Here is a 20,219-nt window from a genome sequence, read left to right as displayed (position 1 = left end):
TGATCTTCTGGGAGAGAGTTACTTAGGCAAAGTAACTTTATCTACCTACCATGTCAGAGAGTCCTGCTTCTTGGCAGATGAGACCCAGAATGTTGTAATGTGGCGATTACGGCAGTAGACATCAGTTCAGGATCTTGTTCGTAATCTCTGATATTTGTGTCAGGAAGACATTTAATAATAACAATCAGTGAACATAAGAAGACATCTTCACACCTAGACTTGGAGTTGTAGACTGCATAATACAATATGAAACTACATTCAGTGGAAAATACATTATTGCCATTGGCTAAACATTCATTATGAGGTTTACTTGGCTAGTCCCTTGCAATAAAAAATGTAATTAGGTAAGTGGTTTTTTTAAAAAAATTACTAGCTTTATACAAATGGATGAATCTTGACAAGAAAAAAAAAAACAAAAATAAAATTTCCTGTGTGTCATTAAGTGTGGTAAAATTAGCCTAAGTAATTGCTTTTGAGGATCCTAAGGTGCAGCAGTAGTGCAAATATCATAGTAGCCTTGACTTTAGTATGAGCTTAACTTTACAGCAAGCAAGCTTAGCACAGAAGGTGTTGGAGACATTTATTGCCCCATGAAACACCACTTAAAGGCTTCCTTCTTATGTCTGCAGAATGATAGAAAGAAAGCACAGGCAGCAATGGAGGCGGCCTGGAAAGCCATGGAGAAAAAAGAGAAAATTCCTTGGATAAAGAAGGCAGCTGAAGACCAGAAGCGATATGATGTATGTGGAGAGAGAAATGAAGAACTTTGTTCTTACTTGTTTTTACTTTTGTGTGTGTTTGCATGTGTATAAAGTCGTACAACAGATGAAAGACCATAACCCACATTGCAAGGTAAATATGGACTGGAGCATAAGCGTACTCTGGCACATTTCCTTACGTATATGCCAGGTTGGGCAGTGGGGTGCCAGCTGTAGTCAGTTTTAGACTGTAAAATAACTCATTGAAACGCATGGAAGCTAGACATGGATTTGAAGAAGGGGCCTGAGTTGCCTTGCATATTGTAATCTTTCTAGTTAGCCAATAAAAGGTATCATTTTGCTTGGCTTTTCACTACATTCATAAAGCACTCATACATTTTGTATCTGTAGTCATTGAAAAGCTATTTGAGTTACCTTTAAATGGATGAGAAGAAAAACATAAAAAGCTGAAGTAAACCGGCTAATATTGATTTTTCATGTGCAACTCATAGCAACCACCATTTTAATACTAAATAATGTAGTCTTTTAATTCATCACTCTGCCTTATACATGGTAAAGTGGATCGATTATTTGTATATACTACAGTTACACACAACTTTGTTTCTGGAATTTGCAGTTGGTGACTCTAAAATGATCCAGTCTTGAGTGTTCTTGGGATTGTGAGTGAGTGAGTGAGTCATGGACTGGACTGATGTCATAAGCAGGGTTGGTCCTTTTTTGTGCCAGATACTGCCAGGATAGACTTCTAACGATTACAAATAATGTGACAAAATTGGTGATTGTATATAGTGATAGAACGTAAAAATTAATATGTCTGACTAATCTCCAGCACCAAGCCCAGTCTCTGCTGTCATAAAAGTTCATTTTGGTCTAATGGCTGATGTTTATTTACTCTTTAGAGGGAGCTGCTAGAGATGAGGTTGCCTTTGAATGCCCAAGCCCAGAGGAAGCCTAAATTTGACGGGGAGCCCAAAAAGCCACCTGTGTAAGTGATACAATGTAAATGTTGCTTTGTATTCTTATTGATATCTTAATCCATATTTTTTTTTAGGAAGGCTGATTTTTTTTTTTCTTAAAAAATTCAAATGTACTGTAAATAAAATAATTGACATGGCAATAAAATTTGATAGTACAGCAATACATAAATAGCAAAGATACACTGTATAGGTCACTGTATGTAATAATGTTGTAATACAAGTAATGAGAAGTAAACAATGTATATTTATATATTTAACATTGTTAAATGGATTTTGTTCTTTAATATATGTAAAAGTTTTGAATGTAGTGTTTCCTTTTAAGACTCTCCTATTGAAAGTCAGTTTTGCTGAGGTAATTACACTTATAACATCTAGTGCTAGTTGTTAAAAAAAAAAAAAAAAACAACTGGAAAATCCAACTCTCTTCTTCAGTTAACGATGCATCCTCTTCTATTTTGAGAATACCAATCATATGGGTTGTAATGTAGAAATCCGGAAAAGCAAAATCTGTGTGTGGATTCTAAAATGGGAACATTGTCACCTCAAGTGGTGTTTTTCCACACTTGGTTCTGACCTTATTTACTCTGTGCTTATATTTTACCTATTGATGGGTTTTGATAAGCTACGCTAAAATATGACGCAAGCTTCAAATTTGATGACCAAATACATTTATAAGACTTAACTAGTACAAATGGCCACGTGTCACAGATACTTTTAACAACTGCAATCAGCACACTGTGTGCCAAAAGTATTTGTTCCTCTGCATCAGTACAAAGGTGATTTGTAATTGTTGGATCAAAAGTGCACATATGCATGATTTGACCACAAAGCTTAACTCGTATGAACAACATTTCTCTGATGTGCAAGCTGCAATGCTCATAATACATCATGCAAGGGAAAAAATGGGCATGGTGCACAAATTACAAATATTACAAAGTGGGGTAGTGCCTTCAGCTCATAGCTACCAGGACTTTAGTTTACTGCCCTGTTATTGTTTTTTGCTTTCATGTTGGTCCTGTCCCCTGTAACCTCTGTCTTTCCTATATATCTTAAAGATATTTTTTTTAGTAGCCTTATATTCTCTTTATATTCAATCTGCCATTATAGCTACATTTATGAGTGAGTGATTGTGTATGTAGTTGTGTGTTTAGCAATATGTTGGTACATCACCTGGCGTGGTACCGGCCCCATGCAAGCCTATAATTGGATTGGTTAATAGATGAATCTCTCAAAGAACATTTCGTTTCTCTCATGTACCAGGCATGTGTATGTTAATTGGTGACGCTTAATTGAGCCTGATGTGGGTCTGTTTAGGCTTGTAAAGAAGTGTGCCCTGTGGTGGATTGGTATCCCATCCACATTCCTTTGTTGTGCCCTGCTCTCTGGTAAAAATGTGGATTGGTAAAATGGATGGGTAAAAATCTCTCACATTTATGTGGGCCTCAGTGATCACGAGCAGGTAGCTATAAATGTAATTTTTACGAATTAGTTTACGGTGATCCCTCCTCGATCGCAGGGGTTGCATTCCAGAACCCCCTGCAAAAGGTGAAAATCCCGTTATTTTTATATATTTTAAGCCCTTATAAACTCTCCCACGCTCATTTCCTGCACAGTTATACAGCATAAACCCTTTGTATTCTCTTAGATATTGGGCAAGATTCATTGAAATTATGTATGTAAACACACTGTTTATATACAGTAAAACCTAAATATTACTTTAAAGATATCGAGAGTCTCCGATATCACGTATGTTACAGCCATTACGATAGACAGGCCACCAGCAATAAATATGTACAATGCAAAAATAATTATATACAGTTAATATGTGTACAGGGACACTAAACGTACGTACATGTACTAAGTACTGTAAGTAGAAAATTAATTATGCTTACTCACCAACAATGAAACGACGACTTGTCCGATAACGATGAGTTTAATTTTACTGCACAACAAAGGAGAGCGTTACACGTCTTCCAAAGGAGCCACTTCAGGCGATTGTGTAGCACTGCCGTTGTTTTTCTTCTGGCAGTCTTCAATCCAAATCCCTAAAGCAGATTCCATCCAGACTACTGCCTTATTACATCCACTTACAACTGTTTTTGCACCCTGGTTAAAAGGACACTGTGGCCGTAGATCTTATATTCTTTTCCTCCTTTTTAAATAAAAAGAATCGTGGACTCATTGATGCCGTAATGGCGTCCTACAGAGGTGTAGCTGTTCCCTTCCTTCAACATATCCAAAACCTTTACCTTTTCGGCAATCGTTAGCATCTTCCGTTGGTACTTGGGCTGGGCCCCTGTAGCAGTAGCAGGAGCAGATCGTTTGGGAGCCATAATGAAGGGCTTGACTATGCACAAAGATGAGTACAAAAGTTAACTCTTTACACAGCGAAACACGTTGATGCTGAATGAGCGAGAAGCGATTTTCTGGTTAATGCAGCGGAATCGAATTCAGTGCCAATCAACAGACAGGAACTTAACCGTGTGCTCTGATTGGGTAGGTTCTCAGCCATCCGCCCCTTTTATGAAATCAACTGGGCAAACCAACTGAGGAAGCATGTACTAGAAGTAAAAAGAGCCATTGTCCGCAGAAATCCGCAAACCAGCAAAAATCTGCGTTATATATTTAGATATGTTTACATATAAAATCTGCGATAGAGTGAAGCCGCGAAAGTCAAAGCGCGATATAGTGAGGGATTACTGTAAAACGATTCCTTTCTTTCCCTTTTGCTTTTTGGTACACCAGTTCTCGGCCAATTGCCTATGTTTCAGCTTCCTTTGTCAATAGCCAAGACAGGCTATGCAGGGAATACTGCAGACATTTCTACTGATCTGACCATCATCAGTGTCAGAACTTGGACATGTCTAGCCTGCAGCGTAATGACCGCGTATACCTTTAGTCTTTACATTTCACTGTCTCATATTGGAACATATCATCCTCCACTATAATATGTCAGTGCTTGTTTAACGTCTTTTCAGTCTTTGATAAACTTAACATGATATTTTCTTGACAGGAAAATACTTGACCTTTTTCTGAAAACATTTATTTGTACTCCAATTTCAATTTTTTTCTAGTGGTCATGTTGATGTAATTAAAGAGTTGTAATACAAAAAAGATGGTCAAATCTGCCACTCTAGATAAGCCACATACTGTTGCGTGTTTCTCCTGAGAAATCTGGCTTCTTCTCGTAGTCCAAGGAAAAAATACTTAGAATATAGACTTACTCAGCTACCCAAGTTCATTTTTATTAGGATAATGGAGCATTTTGTAAATGTTTGTGTTTGGTTGGGACCTATCGGTAAGAGTCTTTTCATGACATTTATGTTTATCCTCGTAATTCAGTGACAACTTTTAAGACAGAAATTGCTCGGAGCCAGATAGAGGCAAGTCTTTGCTTCAAAGAGAAGGAACACACTTTCCACCACTGATTAACCCTGGGATCATGTTTTTGCACTGCTGGGGTACTTGCAAAATGCCCACAGAAACACCATAAGAGCTTTCAAACTCCACAAAGAAACTATTCTGATAGAGATTTGTATGTAAATAAAAGTGCACATTATTATTATTGGTAACCATCTAATTACGATGCCTTTGAAAATCATTATAATTTTTTGTTCCTGCTTAGGAGTGGCTATCAAATGTTCTCGCAAGAGCTGCTTACAAATGGTGAGCTGAACCACTTCAGCTTGAAGGAGAGAATGGTTGAAATTGGCAAGCGCTGGCACAAACTGAGCCAAAACCAGAAGGACAAGTACAAGAAGCTGGTAGAGGAGCAGCAGACAGAGTACAAGGCTGAGCATGAGGCTTGGATCAAAGTAGGTGTCGATTCCATGGATTTTCTTGTGACATCTTTTTGTAATTCCCTTTACTCTCGCTTATACAATCCAATATTTAAAGCTGAGTGTGTGTTGGTGTGTCTGTCTGGTATGCATATCCACAACACTGAACCTGTCTTCACCGATTTTTATTTTTTTTGCGCCGTTTGTATAAGGAAGACCGTATCCTATGTTTCACTCTGAACGTTTTCTCCTACAGAACTTTTAGTGACTGCACCTCTGCGTTTTAGTAGGGAAATGGCCCCTATGGTGCATTTTCAAGACTAGGCACGGGTATGCAAAGTTGTTCTCAATGGTGTGTTAAATCAGGGAAAGTTTGGTTTGAAGCCAAAATTTCTCTCCTGGGGGAATTTCCTTAGTCGATCTGAATTTAGAGTTATCTTCAGTTAACGTATCTTGATACTGCATGCTATTCACTAGTTTTTGATTAACCAAGACACTTCATAATGGCTTAAATGTACAATAGTTTATCCCCATGGTTTCTGGTTTTACCAGTCGGAATACATAAATATACAGATACACAAATTGCCACTCACCACTCTACACCATTTATTTATCAATTGGCATTTTTTCCACTCAGTCTGACCAATGGTTTCAGGAAAGATCACACCGACAAGACAACTCACAGCAGTCATGACAGATACTTCATGACCTTCACCACGTTGCTGCCACTCGCCAGTCCTCCTTACTCTACAGGAATCCCCCACAGTCACTACTGAAACCTCTAATCATGTTTAGGAGGAGAAATGGGAGATTTTAACAAAAACAAAATCCCCTTCATTTCTTCTCAGGCATAGCAAAAATAACTGAGCTTAATGAGAGTCAAATCTCTAAACTTGTCTTTGATGATATTGGGAATATGTTAGCTGATTGCTTGGCCTTATTGCATAGATCGGAGTGTCCAAAATCCCCACTATAGCCCTCATATTCATACTTAACTGCCTGTTATAAACAAAAACAAGCAGGAGAGAAGGTTTACACTTTTGTTCTGACATTATAGATTAACATTTTATAAGTTAAGGTTCCTAAATGTGTCTAAAACAGAACAGAGTAATACAACTTGGACAGGTAACAGCTTATCTTTTTTGGAGTCTGGGCATCCACTATGCCTTCTTGTCCTAGTAAGCTGATTGGCCTCTGATCAGGCGTCATCTCTGGGTGGAATTTTGGGGTAAGACGGAGACTCTTGTGCTCCCTTGATTTACTTCTTGGGCCAGAGTGGCGTCATACTGCAGGTGTAATGGTCTGGGTTGGCACCACACTCCTTGTTAGCTTCTGGGAGCCACTTGAACCCGGAACGGCAAAATCGTACTCAAGAATGATCTGGGCACATGAGGACACACACAGTCAGCAAGAGGTGGTAAATCAAGTGCTTTTATTAACAAATCCAGGATTAAAAGCAACAACAGTTCCAAAGTGCTAAAGTTCAGGGCAAGTTTTCCATACAATAAATTAATGAATAAATCATAATTAAAACCAGTGATAGAGTAGAAAATAAAATGATCAAATAAATACAAAATGAGGTGAAGATTTTGGACAAATTCATTCCATTCAAAACCACGAGACTTGGTGCTTCTCTCTAAAAACTGCGTCTCTGCCGCTCACCTGAAACAAACCTTCTCAGCAGGCAGAGACACCCACTGACAAGAGCAGTCAACCAATACATGGGCTTGCATCCCAGCAACCTCAGCCAGTCACCGTCAGGGTACCTCAGGCCTGACTTGTGTCCCATACTGCCTTCCCTTGGTGCCTACAGAGACCCCATAAGCACTGTTGCCATCTCCTGCCACTGTGCTTTGTCCTCCAGCTGGGTGACATCTGGTAGCTCACTTTTACTCCTGTTAAACTCAACTGTAGCGACCTCGACCCCCACCTTGAGATTTGGCCACTCGCTCCTATGAGATTCTTATTCCCGACCGCTTGCTTTCCCTCTAAAGCAGTGCCAGCTTTCTCTTGCTGTTGCCCTTCATTTTTCTCTCTCATTTTAACCTCAGTTTTTTAGCTTCTTCATCAGTACCCCATTTCCTTCACAGACTTCTTTTGTAGATGGATAGGGATGCAGATGTGCTGATGACAGACATGACGGAGCGCTAATGAGGCAATCGACTGAACCGCACATATTGGTACAATCTGTCCATCACCATAATTAACACCCCAGATCTGCTCTGCCACGCTACCAGACACACCCACAACCCGTCTAAAGCCAGGATGTCTGCCTTTAGGAAGTTACAGTACATATTTAAAACGATGCTTGGCCACGGACCTTTCTTATCATAGGAGGGCCAACTCCCCTGGTTCACACCTTATGTCCTTTGACCAGTCCTGTTTAGGCATAGACTGACAGATAACATTTTATTTCTCCCCAAAGAGACGATTAATGTGACTTATGCCCTTGAACCCTGGACTAGTCCCCTTTACTGCAAGGCCATGCAATTACAAGATTACAGACTTGGACAACTCGGATCATTTCTCTTCATTCTTGGAGATGCAGTATTTACTGAGATGCATGTTGTACAGCTACAGTCTCGGGCTCTTCATGACCCACATTTTGGCGAGTTTCACTTTTAAATCTGAAGGCCTTTTTCCATACAGGGTCTTGAGACATGAACTCTTTGTTCTGAGGCAAGTCATTAAAAATCCGGCACATTACAGTAGAAATAGTTGCAGCAGTATGATGGTGTCTCTTGCAAGCTGTAAGGTTCAAAGCTAATTCTTTCTCCCATTTCTTCCTTAGTCTCTCTCCCCACAAGAGCGAGCCGCATACAAAGAGTTCTCTTCTGCGGTAAGGAAGGTGCTTTTTTTCTTCTCATTTTAGATCATTATGTATTGCCTATTTCTTTTCAATTATGCTATAATGAAGAGGTTAGTAATCTGAGGAAGAAGTTTATCAGGTCACCTTGCCTAACTATAAAAGGATTTTAGAGTAATGCTGGTGGATTTCTGTCTTATCTTGTCAGAAACGCAGAGGGACATCCAAAGCAGGTGGTCCACCAGCCAAAGCCCGTATAACAGGGAAGACCAAACCTGTAAGTATGATTTTTCTAAGACCCTCGCTCTTTCATTGAGAAGATGTTGATGATGCTGCAGGGTAAAAGAAAAGCATGATTCAAACACTAATCATTTTAGATTTACTTAAAAAAATGTTTTATTCTAGGAAACGTCAGAATCAGAGGAAGATGAAGAAAAGTCAGACAGCTCAGATTCAGAGGAAGAAGATGATGACTCTTCAGGTTCTTCAGACAGTGATGAAGAGGAGGATGAGGTTGGTAAAATACGGCGATGCTTATATTCCAAACTAAAAATTAAGTTCTGCGACTTTCAAATAATGGTGATGATTGTTATTTTTCCTCCACTAACTTTGGAATGTACTTTGAGTTTTTTGCTCTGGTATAAAAATAAAACTGCCCCGTTAACACCAGCCCATTCTGCATTGCAAAATTGAATAAACTGGTGGTAGTCAACAAGAAGAAACAAAACAAAATGTCAGCCTTCTAAATTTGTTTTCCCATAAGGGTCTGTATTTTGTCTTTTTTATATTAATTGTCAAACACTACATTTAGGTTAAGTTTTAGTTTTGACAGGCATCTTAATATATGCTTAATGAAAAAACGCATACACAAGTCTGTATTATGTTTTATTATTTGCAGATTTGACAGTTACAGTTTCAAGTAGTCCTAGGAAATGGCTGCATTGATATGAACAAAAAAATAGCAATAAATAATATGGCAAGGGGGCTGAAAAGTATTTGATGGGCCAAACTTCTGGGGGAGTTTTGGTTTCCCACTTTGGTTCAATCCATGGTCCTGTGTGTGCTCAGCTGTGTCATTTGGTATACCTTGTGACCACCAGGGGGTGCTGCAGCTCCCCAAACACCTGACACAAGATGATTTATTTCGGGGAAACTCTTCCCCATGAAGTGTTTTCCACAGTCACAAAGCAGCACACAGCAATATTCTTTGTCTTCTCTCTAACTTTTTTTCTTGCCTCCTCCGCTCCTTCCAGCAAACTTGGTCCTCCTTCCTCTGGCTCCTCAAGCAGTGGCAGGCACCTCCTTTTATGTTATACCCAGCAGCACTTCTGGGCGAGGCAAGAACCTGACTGCAGGTAGCCACAGAACCCAACAGGGCTGAGTTCAAGAACTCCAGTTCCCATGATGCCGTGTGGGAAAGTGTGGTGCTTCTGCAACCCAGGGGGGCTGCCATCTAACAGTCCAGGGGAGACAATACCCCATGCATGCTGTCTCCCCCTGTCTTTTCATCTGGGGGGCGTCCAAGGATGCCAGTTCCTCACAACCTATAACTTTTGTTCAGTTAGTGCCCCTTGATTGCGATCTTTGCACTTTCTTCACCTCTCCCTCCATACACATTCCTGTTCAGCAGTTCGTGTGTAACGTCCACCCATCACTTCTGAAAAGCTGGATTCAGTTGAGGGTCTTGGTAATTGGAGCCTGTTGCTGGCAGTAGTGGGATTCAAAACAAGCAACAGCCCTGGATGAGGTCCCCCATCCACATTTACGTTTGTACTCAGTGGGGCTGATTTAAAACTCTCTTAATATTCACAGAAATGAAGTGGACATCGGGACAAGGCCTAGAGCTGTGACACAGTAGAACAGCCCACTGCCTCTTCATGTCGTTCTGACCAGGATAGATTTTAATGTTTTTTCTTCAGGTGTACATGTTCCATTTCTCTTAAGTTTTTATGAATAAGATAGATTTCCAGGTTTCCGAATTGCCCCTGTACCTGGCATTACATGATAGATTTTGGTGTTTAAATGAGTGTCTCCTTTCTCGTCAGAATGATGAAGACGATGAAGATGACGACGATGATGATGAGGAAAATGAGGATGAAGATGACCAATCAGAAGCAACAAGCAGTTCCTCTTCAGATGACAGCTCTGATTCTGACTCGGACTAAAAGCTGGTGGTCCGGAGGGGCCAGGCCAGGCCGTGCAGGACACACATGAGCTCGGTGGGCTAAGCGATCCAAACCAACTGGAGCAGGTGTTGAGTGGCCTGTGGGGCCACAAGTCCTTTTTTGCCCTTTCTTTCTTCAGACTGTGAGAAGATGCCCTTTTAAACTGTTTAAACCGTCAGTCATGGGCTCGAACTTAGAACAAAGACTGATTTCTTGGATAATTTCTGTTTTAAGGACATTGTGTTTATTTGTGCGTTTATTATTATTTTTTTATTACCTTCGTAGATGTGCTTATAGAAGCAAAGCCGCGGGTATATTTGAAATGTGAAATACAAACCTTTCATTGACCAGTGTTAATCTGGCTTTGAATCTTTTTTTTTTTTTTGCCATTTTGGTGCCGTCAGATTTTTATTTTCTGAAGAAGACGCATCCTAGGGTCAAACTTGCTTCAGAAAAGAAGCTGAACTTCAAAAAACAAACAACACCACAAATGGATGAGCTGGTCTCAGATTAAGAGCTGGAGATACTCTTTTTAAGTTTCGTGACAGAGGCACTTACTTCATTTGAAGAAGTAGAAGAAGGAAACAATAAAATTGGTCCCACCATGTAACCCCTCATGTCAATTCCACAGTTGTGTACCTTTTTGTAGACAACTGGAGGATGCTGTGAGTTACTTGGATGTGAACAATGAGTACCTTTGCTGATGTTTCAAAGACGTTCTGCTTTTCATCTGACATGCGTATTTTGTTTGAATTTTTCATTGTGACCGCCTGAGCCGCCGCCAAGGTACCATGATGTCCAGTTTTAGGGGTCACGATGCCTCCTTCCGTTTTTTTTGACATATCAGACAAATGTTTAAAAGGTCAATTGTCATCTTAAAAAAAAGTTAATTTTCAAGCAGAAATTTTTCATTGTCCATTGTCACCATCTCATTATTAACAGTTTGAGAAGTCAAAAAATTCAACTGGTCAGTTAGTTAGAGGGTTGCCACTTCCACTTTACTTTATGGATATGGAGAAGTTTTTCCTGAGCGTTATCACAATTAGAATTACATTGGTAACAAATCACATTTTTACCTTGAACCACACAGCAGAGACACTGCCAAGATGGACCAAATGTGTGGAGTACATTAAAAAATTAAATAAATAGCACTGGAAAACGCAGGTGGGCTGAAGTTCGGGTTGCTCTTCTCTTCTTGTGGCATCACTTTGGGTTGGTAATGGACATTTTGTTTCCTACAGTAGTTTGTGGCCTGCGCTCTTAGTTTTGTGGTAGCAGAGTCCCGGATGTTACAGATGATCAGCTTGCAGATGTTTGTTACACGTCACATTTCAAGTTTTTTAAATGAAACACTTTACAAACACTTGTCATTGAAGGGTGACCCCCATGTTTCCAGACTTATTCTGCCTTAATTAATACAAACATACAGTAACTTCAGTTGATATCAAGATTCTGTATTATTTTACTATTTTCATCTTGCGTGAGAAGCTTTTAATATATTTAAATGAAAGTGAACAGGACTATCCCGCTAACACAACAGTAAAGTGAAGGCAAGGCCCTTGTAGCACGTCCACATGGCTTTAACAGGGCACTGGAGAGGTAACTTCATAATAAACATTAAGCTCGGGGTGATGGAAAACTACGGAGGAATCTGCATATTGACAGTTGCAATGAGGCCTACACGGGGCCCGCTGACCTGCTAACGTCTTCTTTAATTGTGTCGTAAGGCACAGTTACACAAAACTAAGCCGTACAAAACCTAAGTGAGAATTGTCTGTGTTTCTATTGAGTGACTTTATGTGAATAGTTTGTACCACCAGAAATTAAAAATGACGACCGTTAGGATGGGTGTTGATTCTGTTATTTCAATTGCATCTACAATCTCCGTGTTTGTTTTTAATTGGAGACCACGTGAATACATGAAGGGAAGGTGAACTCCCTGTGCTTGCCAGAGACGACATGTTTGAGATTTCTTTGAAATCGTCCACAATTGTTTTACTGAGGAGCTGTGGGTACAAAATTTTAGGATGACCTGCTTGACACTCCTGGAATTACACAGCACAATAGCGCCCCCTTGTGTCCGCTTTATAAACTGGCTACTTGTGAGGAGTAGGGAGTTGTTGCTGAACCTTTGGTGTGAGCAACAGCACCGGCCAGAGGGATGTATATGGGGTCTGCCAGGTCATCTGCTCCAAACTAATGAGGCAATGCATCACTTCCTTTTTTATTTTTTTTTTTTACCTGATGTGGAAGACGCACACCATTACGAGGCCCACAAAATACCTCCGGTCTATGGTGCACTCGACAGCTCACATATTCATGCACCAACTGACGGGAATGGGATTATGTTGACAGGAAAGGCAGGTGGTCAGTCATCGACGACAGATTAATGATCAGGGGCGTTTGGGTGATGATCACATGATCACACTTGCACCAGTATTTGAAAATGTATGTCACGTGACCTAAATGTGAAACACGTTTCCATTGCAGTTTTGTGAATTATTGCTTTGTGGAATCGTCTATAAAATCTCCTCAAGCAAGCGTATAAGCTTTTTTTTGGTGATTTTTGAGAGTTTTTATTTTCAAAATTCACGTATTTCTATTACCGTTTTTTTTTTGTTTGTTTTGCAATTACAAAATGCGCATTAAGGAGGTTAATGGAAATACAGCTACTGCCATGCTGCTGGGTTGCCTTATGTTTTACTCACAATATGGCGACAAATGAAACGTGAAGACTACATAATGTTATTTATGTTAATCTTAAAAAAAACAAAAAACCCTTAATGTCAGCGCTAAGATGAACCAGCGAGGTTTGGACCAAACGAAGACTATACAGTTGAAACGCTCAAACGTAAAAGAAATGACAGGAATACAACCAAACTGAAAATGGGCTGAGAAAGGGTAGTGGGTAACATTTAGAAGGAAGCGAGCGGAGTTGGCCAACTTCACCTTCACAGTGGGCCCGAGTTGTTAGCGCTGGAGGTATCAGAACTGCTCCAGGACTAATTGTAAACTTTTCTTTATACATTTTTGCCTTTTTTTTTTTAACCAGGTTATTTCACTGGTGATTCTTACTCTTGAATATGCTTCATCCAAGTGGCCACCAGTACAAGACTCCTGCTGTTCATCAATTCTTGATTTTGTTGATGGTCACAGCAAAACAGCTTTACAGGAGCCTGTATTCTATTGAATTGAAATGTGTGATCAGGGTATGAATTTGTATAAATGGTTGCTTGAATCAGATGCGATTGTAACATTGGATTTGGAGGAAAAGCGAAACCTCCTGAATTGTGGTTTAGTTTAAGGGATTGCATACAGCATTGACGTTTGCCAGCTGCACATTTATGTGGTACATTACTGTGTAAGCACTGTAAAGAAAACTACTGGAAGAAGAAAAACTTTGCACGATGTCCACCTCTTCTACTCGTAAGGGACCCCTTAGTTGAATTGAGCGAGGGTTCAATCGGCTGCTCCTCCCAGCGTGTGTTGTACTCGGGGCTTGAAGTGGGCCTGCATGTGGCACCAGCACTTCACCATCTGTGCTGGGCAAGTTGGGAGCGATTTACTTGGATGTGAACAATGAGTACCTTTGCTGATGTTTCAAAGACGTTCTGCTTTTTGTCTGACACAAGTATATTGTTTGAATTTTTTATTGTGACCACCTGAGTTGCCGCCAAGGTACCAGGATGTCCAGTTTTAGGGGTCATGATGCCTCCTTCTCTTTTTTTGACATATCGGACAAATGTTTAAAAAGTCAATTGTCATCTTAAAAAAAAAAAAATCATTTTCAAGCAGAAACTTTTCATTGTCCATTGTCACCATCTCATTATTAAGTTAATGAGAAGTCAAAAAATTCAACTGGGTATGAGAAGTCAAAAAATTCAACTGGTCCGTTAGTTAGAGGATTGCCACTTCCACTTTACTTTATGGGTATGGAGAAGTTTTTCCTGAGCGTTATCACAATTAGAATTACATTGGTAACAAATCACATTTTTACCTTGAACCACACAGCAGAGACACTGCCAAGATGGACCAAATGTGTAGAGTACATTAAAAAATTAAATAAATAAACGGAGGGTTCTAGCACTGGAAAATGCAGGTGGGCTGAAGTTCAGGCCGCTCTTCTCTTCTTGTGGCATCACTTTGGGTTGGTAATGGACATTTTGTTTCCTACAATAGTTTCTGGCCTGCGCTCTTAGTTTTGTAATAGCAGAGTCTCAGATGTTACAGGTGATCAGCTTGCAGCTGTTTGTTACACATCACATTTCAAGTTGTGCTCGGGAATTGAAGTGGGCCTGCGTGTGGCACTGGCACTTCACCGTCTGTGCTTGGCAAGTTGGGAGTGGAGCGGCAGCTTGTGGTCTGACCTCGGATGTGGCATCTATAGCACCAGCAAGGGCCCCCATCACCCACCCTGTTGTTTTACTCAAAGAGGACAGTCACACACACACTCCACCAACCGGAGTAAGAAGATTAGGGTGCAACTTTCTGCGCAAGTCATCTTTGAGCTTCGGTAATTTGACTTCACTTGGAATAAGTGGCGACCGCATTTCTCAGCATGACTCCTCAGTGCTCAGCGCAAAAATAAAAACGGGACACCATGGCTAAGAATAGCCCCCTCACTACAGCTTTATTACCAACAAATATGGACAAAGAAAACCTGGCCAAGTTATATTTTCTTTCTTCTATAACATCACCAAATGTCAATCAAATCAGTCAGAGCTTTTTTTTTTTGAGGTTTGGGGTATTTAGTTTTACGTTTGGGGTTTGTTTAGATAGAACTTTATTTGGCCCCAGGGGGAAATTTGGCATTTTATAGAAGCTATTTAAATAAATTGGTAGATAAGTAAGTAAATAAAAACACTTTGGTCTGAGCACACACAGGAATTACTGTAAAGTAAGAAAATAAAAAAAAAAAAAAAGTTCCTACTCAACTGTCCCAGTCCCACGGAGGCATTACGCAGACATACTGCTGTTGGTATAAAGGAGCCCCAGTAGCATTTCTTGACACACTTCTGCTAAACAATTCATTGACTGAAAGTACTCGGTGTTAGTGTTTCAGAGAGAGGATGTGTAGCATTTGTTTTCATTCTCTCCTTTGCTACGACCTCCAGGGGGTCCAAATTGCATCCTATAACTGAGTTTGCCATTTTAAATAGCTTGTTGAGTAGGTGGGCCTCTCTTGAAGTGAAGTTACCAGCCCACCACACCACAGTGCAGAGAATCACACTGGCCATGCCAGAGTTACTGAAGATGTGAAAGATGCCACATCCCTCCCACATTAAAGAAACGCAGTCTCCCATGTTAAACAGACCCTGCCTGTCATTAGCGTGCACCCCACTCTCTGAATTGTGACCGGACGTATGAGGCTCTTTGGTGCAGTGAAAGTCAATAACCAGTTCCTTGGTTTCATTGATGTTAAGATGCAGACAATTCTCTTTACACCAATCAACAAACTTCCCCAGCAGACTGCTATACTCGGACTCGTCTCGTCCCCTTTATCAATACACCCTGTAAGTGCAGAATCATCTGAGAAGTTCTGCAGGTGACATGACCTGGTGTTATATTTATGGACCCTTAATGGGAGCAGCTAAAAGAAGATGAAGAGGAGTAAAGAGAAAAGGAGACAGGACTGTTCCTTGTGGTGCTCCAGTGTATCAGAAACAGAGTCCTCGAGTCTCACACACTACGGTGCGTCAATTATCCAGGACACCATTGGCTCATCCTCCTGCATGTCTCTGAGTTTACCCCTTAACAAGAATGGCTGGATGGTATTGACGGAGAAATCAAAAAATTTAAATCCTCACAGTGCTGCGTAATTGCATCCTCCACTCTAATCTTTATCAGATAGACCACCTGCACCCACTGTAGTTTGCCTACCACAAGAGGACTCACATAGTCCAGGACCAGCCTCTTAAAGGTCTTCATGATGTGAGACGTACTGTAAATGCCACTGGTCTGAAGTCATTGGGTGAAGCTGCGCCTGCATTCTTTGGGACAGGAACAGTGCCGGATGTTTTCCACAGCACTGGCACTTGCTGAAGCCTTAGGGAGGACAGACTGAACAGGGGACAGAGGACACCACAGAGTTGGTCAGCACAGTCAAGAACTGATGCTATCTTGTCCTGCAGCTTTTCCTGTGTGAAGCTTCCTCAGTTGTCTCCTTACTTATGGACAGTCGACACTGATGGTCAGAGGTGGACTTGTCACTAGTCATTCTAGTTGATGTGGTAGGGATGGCATTGGGCGTCTGGTCACTGGAAGAGGGTGGCAGTGGGAGGGAAAATCTATTAAAGAACTGATACAGGGCATCTACTCTAGTGCCAATTTACATTTAAAGGCATCTTTAACATCTGAACAGAGCAGGTCCAGCGTGTTACTTCCTCAAGTGGAACACAACACAAAGTGATAGAAATCTGTTGTCAACCCTTCCAAAGTCACCACCTACTAGAACTGCAGGTTCAGAGTGAGTCAACATTAAAGTGCCGGTGACAGAGTGAAGGTCCTTGAGTAATTGCGCATCAATCTAAATTGGAATAAAGCTCTAGATAAGTCCCCAGTGATTAATTTGGACATTAAATAAAATACAGTTAAATTTACACAATCAAGCTTTGGACAGGCACCCTGTCTCGGGATGGCTCCTGTCTCAAGTTGCATGCTGCCACCTTGATGGCCCTGAACTTGGATAAGCAGACTGGATGGGTGGGTGTTAGTTTGCTAATCTACCATATTCAAAGCAGCAGACAATATTGTTGAACTTTGTTTTGTTTGGTTTTAGAACTTCTCTCCACTTCCGTATCTTTCACTGGTAGGTGAACTTGTGGAAACCTTGGAGAGTCGCGGCAAAGGAGAGGAGAAAAGCAGAAGCGCTACTCCCAAAGACAGACAGACGCAGTGTAAAGGTAAAACTGGGATTTATTTAGAACGCAGACCCGTTCCCCACACCTCGGATGGGTTAGAAGTTTACCATGCAATTCAAAATGCACCCAGAATTTAATGAGAACTTGTGTTTTGGTCTGGTTTACCAACTGCTCCTTCATCCCTCCACAAAGAACAGTCTGGGATCTCCATGAATTCACCTCCCTCTCTTTCCCTCTCTCTCTATATATTTTATATATATATATATATTTGTATTTTCTCTATCATTTTATATGTATATATAGACAAACCTCTCTTTTTCTCACACAATCCCACACCCCCACCAGTATCCCAACTCATTCCAAAAACAGCAATAAATTACAGTGTATGTCGTCTTCCATTAGGTTTACAAATAATCAAAAGAAAAATAATAATAATAACTTACAGTGTTAAATGAATGCACACAGTATAAGTGGTGATTTACTACTGTGAATGGAAAGATGAAAGTGTAAAAATACTTTAAAAGAGCTTTAAATCTGAAGGAAACAAAAAACAAACAAACAAAAAAAAAAGCCATTTCATTGATTCTCAGATATGTTAGCTTTGTCATCTGGCCGTTTTTCCACCGACTCGCTAATTCTGAAGTCAGTCCTCCCAAATCCTACGTGCTGCTACGGGCCCAACTTGTCACTACCAGGAGTCACAAACGTGACTTTAGTCTTTAGGGGACCATTCGCCCCAACAACCTGCCCATTTTAAGTGTCTCAATGCCAAGACCAATTTGCAGCCTACGTGCAATACCGAGAAAATCTAACATAAAAAAAGGAAATAAACAGTTAAAAATGTTATTACCCCAGCATCCCATCCCTCACTGCCAAGCTCAGACGGAGGGCACGGTGCTCAGACTGCCCTCCAGAGTGTCACACCATTATTACTATTTAAAGGGAGCTCTGGCTGCCCCGGTCGCAGGCCTCAGCCAGCTGTGCGCCGCGTGTCATAAGGGCACATCCAGGAGCTTTTTGTGGAGGTACTGCTTCACTTCTTCAATTCCATTCAGCTTTTCCAACTCATGATATGGCAGCTAAATGAGGGGAGGAAAAAAAAAAAGTCAAACACCATTTCCTTCATAATGAATGTCCCGTAAATGTGTTTTGCCACCCAGCCCACCCTCTCTGTTAACCAGCATGGCAGCTCGGGCCTGTAGATTAACACAAAGTCTTCAAAGCCACCATTCAGATGGCTCGTCAAGCCAAACTACCACAGAGGTCCGACTCTTTTATTGGGAACATATTTCAGCTGGCGTAAATGTCAAATAAAGAGCACTGCCGGTGGATGCCAGCTGACCAAGAACAGGGAGAGCAACAATGCTCATCTGTGTATGAATGGACATTTTTGGTCAACATAAATCCAATAACTGTGTACACGCCATGTTGAGGCGATATAAAGCATTAGGCTTTGCTGTTGTGAGAAAACTGGAAAATGTCAAGCACAAAGAGCGAGAATGGCTACCAAAAACGCTCATCACTGCGCCATATCTCAAGGCAGGGACCTTATTAAAAAAAAAAGTCCTCTGCGATCAACTCAAGTGAGCTCAATGGAGTGTCTGTCCTCTCAGTAAAGCCGAGCCAGAATAACTGGACATCTTGATAGCTCAGCACAGACAGAGGAGACTCACTTCGATGAACAGAATGCCATGCTCTCCTGTATTTCGGCTCCGTCTGCACCTTTCTCTCTTACTGGTAAACACATCTAGTGATGCGGCAAAATAAAAACTTCTAGTCGAAGCTGAATTTCAGGAAACGCTGGGATGAATGCTGAAAGTAAAATGCCTTTTTTAAATTTATTTTTTGCACATTTGTTTACATAAGGCCTAAATGACATGAAAATTCAAGTTGAATGTATACAGGGTGAGGCAGAAAGGACAGACGTCTTTGAAATGGCTAGAACTCACCACTAGGTGAAGTGACAAATGTGCAGTAGGTGGCGTTAGGTCCGCGAAGTCTTAACATTTTTTTATTTTCTTTTTAGTTGAAGCCATGAAGCCGTGGACGATAGAACACCACTTTTTGCGTACGACTGTTTTGTCAAGAACAACCAATCTATTACCGCAGTTCAGTGTGAGTTTCGTTGCCATTTCAATATCCACAGAAATAAAGCTGTTCCCGCTTGTCTCAGGCGAATCGCCAAACTCAAGCCTATTCTGTCTAACCACCTCCTGGAATCGGTAATCCATGCATTCATTATGTCCTGGCTCGACTACTCAAATTCCTGCCTTTATGGTATCAGTAAAGCCATTCTTTCTAGACTCCAACTGGCTCAGAATGCGGCTGCAAGGCTTCTAACTGGAAGTAGCAGAAGCCAACACATTACACCAATTTTAAAAACCCTACACTGGCTGCCGATTAGATTCAGAATCGATTTTAAGATACTCCTCTTAACCTATAAGGCACTAAACGGTCTAGCCCCTGCCTATTTGAGTGTCTTGCTTTATCGTCACAGTCCTCTTCGTGCTCTTAGATCCGCAGATCAGCTGCCCCTAACCGTTCCCAAGGCACATTTTAAAGCTCGTGGTGAAAGGGCTTTTTCCGTCTGTGCACCCAGGCTCTGGAACTCCCTACCCTTAGTGGTTAGGCAAGCCGCCTCAGTCGCCATATTTAAATCATGCCTAAAAACGCACTTCTTCACAATGGCTTTTAATTCTTAACCTGTCTCATTTCCACTTGCTTCTTCCTATTTCTCAATTTTATTGGGTCTTCTGACCTGTTTTTAGTATCTCTGTTTTAATTCTCTCTTAATGTTTGTTTTTAATATTTTGTTTTTAGTCCTGCTTCTTTTTTAACTGTACAGCGCTTCGGTCAGTTGTAATGCTGTGCTTTTAAGCGCTCAACAAATAAAATGGTATGGTATGGTATGTA

The 20,219-nt window shown here is 40.9% G+C and overlaps 2 protein-coding genes across 3 annotated transcripts in view; one reads left to right on the top strand and one right to left on the bottom strand.

The window, feature by feature from the left end:
- ubtfl (upstream binding transcription factor, like) overlaps positions 1–12,288 on the top strand; it is a 41,832-nt gene extending 29,544 nt beyond the window's left edge. For both annotated transcript variants that reach the window (XM_039753215.1, XM_039753214.1), the window contains exons 14-20: positions 630–740; positions 1,619–1,704; positions 5,322–5,511; positions 8,267–8,314; positions 8,490–8,558; positions 8,687–8,794; positions 10,327–12,288. In XM_039753215.1, coding sequence (XP_039609149.1) covers positions 630–740; positions 1,619–1,704; positions 5,322–5,511; positions 8,267–8,314; positions 8,490–8,558; positions 8,687–8,794; positions 10,327–10,446 — 732 coding nt within the window. In that variant the 3' untranslated portion in view covers positions 10,447–12,288. The remainder of the gene's footprint in view (positions 1–629; positions 741–1,618; positions 1,705–5,321; positions 5,512–8,266; positions 8,315–8,489; positions 8,559–8,686; positions 8,795–10,326) is intronic.
- A 5,055-nt stretch (positions 12,289–17,343) lies between these two features.
- The window catches only part of fastk (Fas-activated serine/threonine kinase), a 77,924-nt gene continuing 75,048 nt past the window's right edge, over positions 17,344–20,219 (bottom strand). Inside the window, exon 10 of the mRNA XM_039753213.1 lies at positions 17,344–18,385. Coding sequence (XP_039609147.1) covers positions 18,299–18,385 — 87 coding nt within the window. The 3' untranslated portion in view covers positions 17,344–18,298. The remainder of the gene's footprint in view (positions 18,386–20,219) is intronic.

The sequence above is a fragment of the Polypterus senegalus genome, chromosome 5 (assembly GCF_016835505.1).
Source record: "Polypterus senegalus isolate Bchr_013 chromosome 5, ASM1683550v1, whole genome shotgun sequence".
Lineage (NCBI taxonomy): Eukaryota > Metazoa > Chordata > Cladistia > Polypteriformes > Polypteridae > Polypterus > Polypterus senegalus.
Note: the sequence above shows the minus strand (reverse complement) of the source record. Positions and strands in the feature narration are given on the sequence as shown.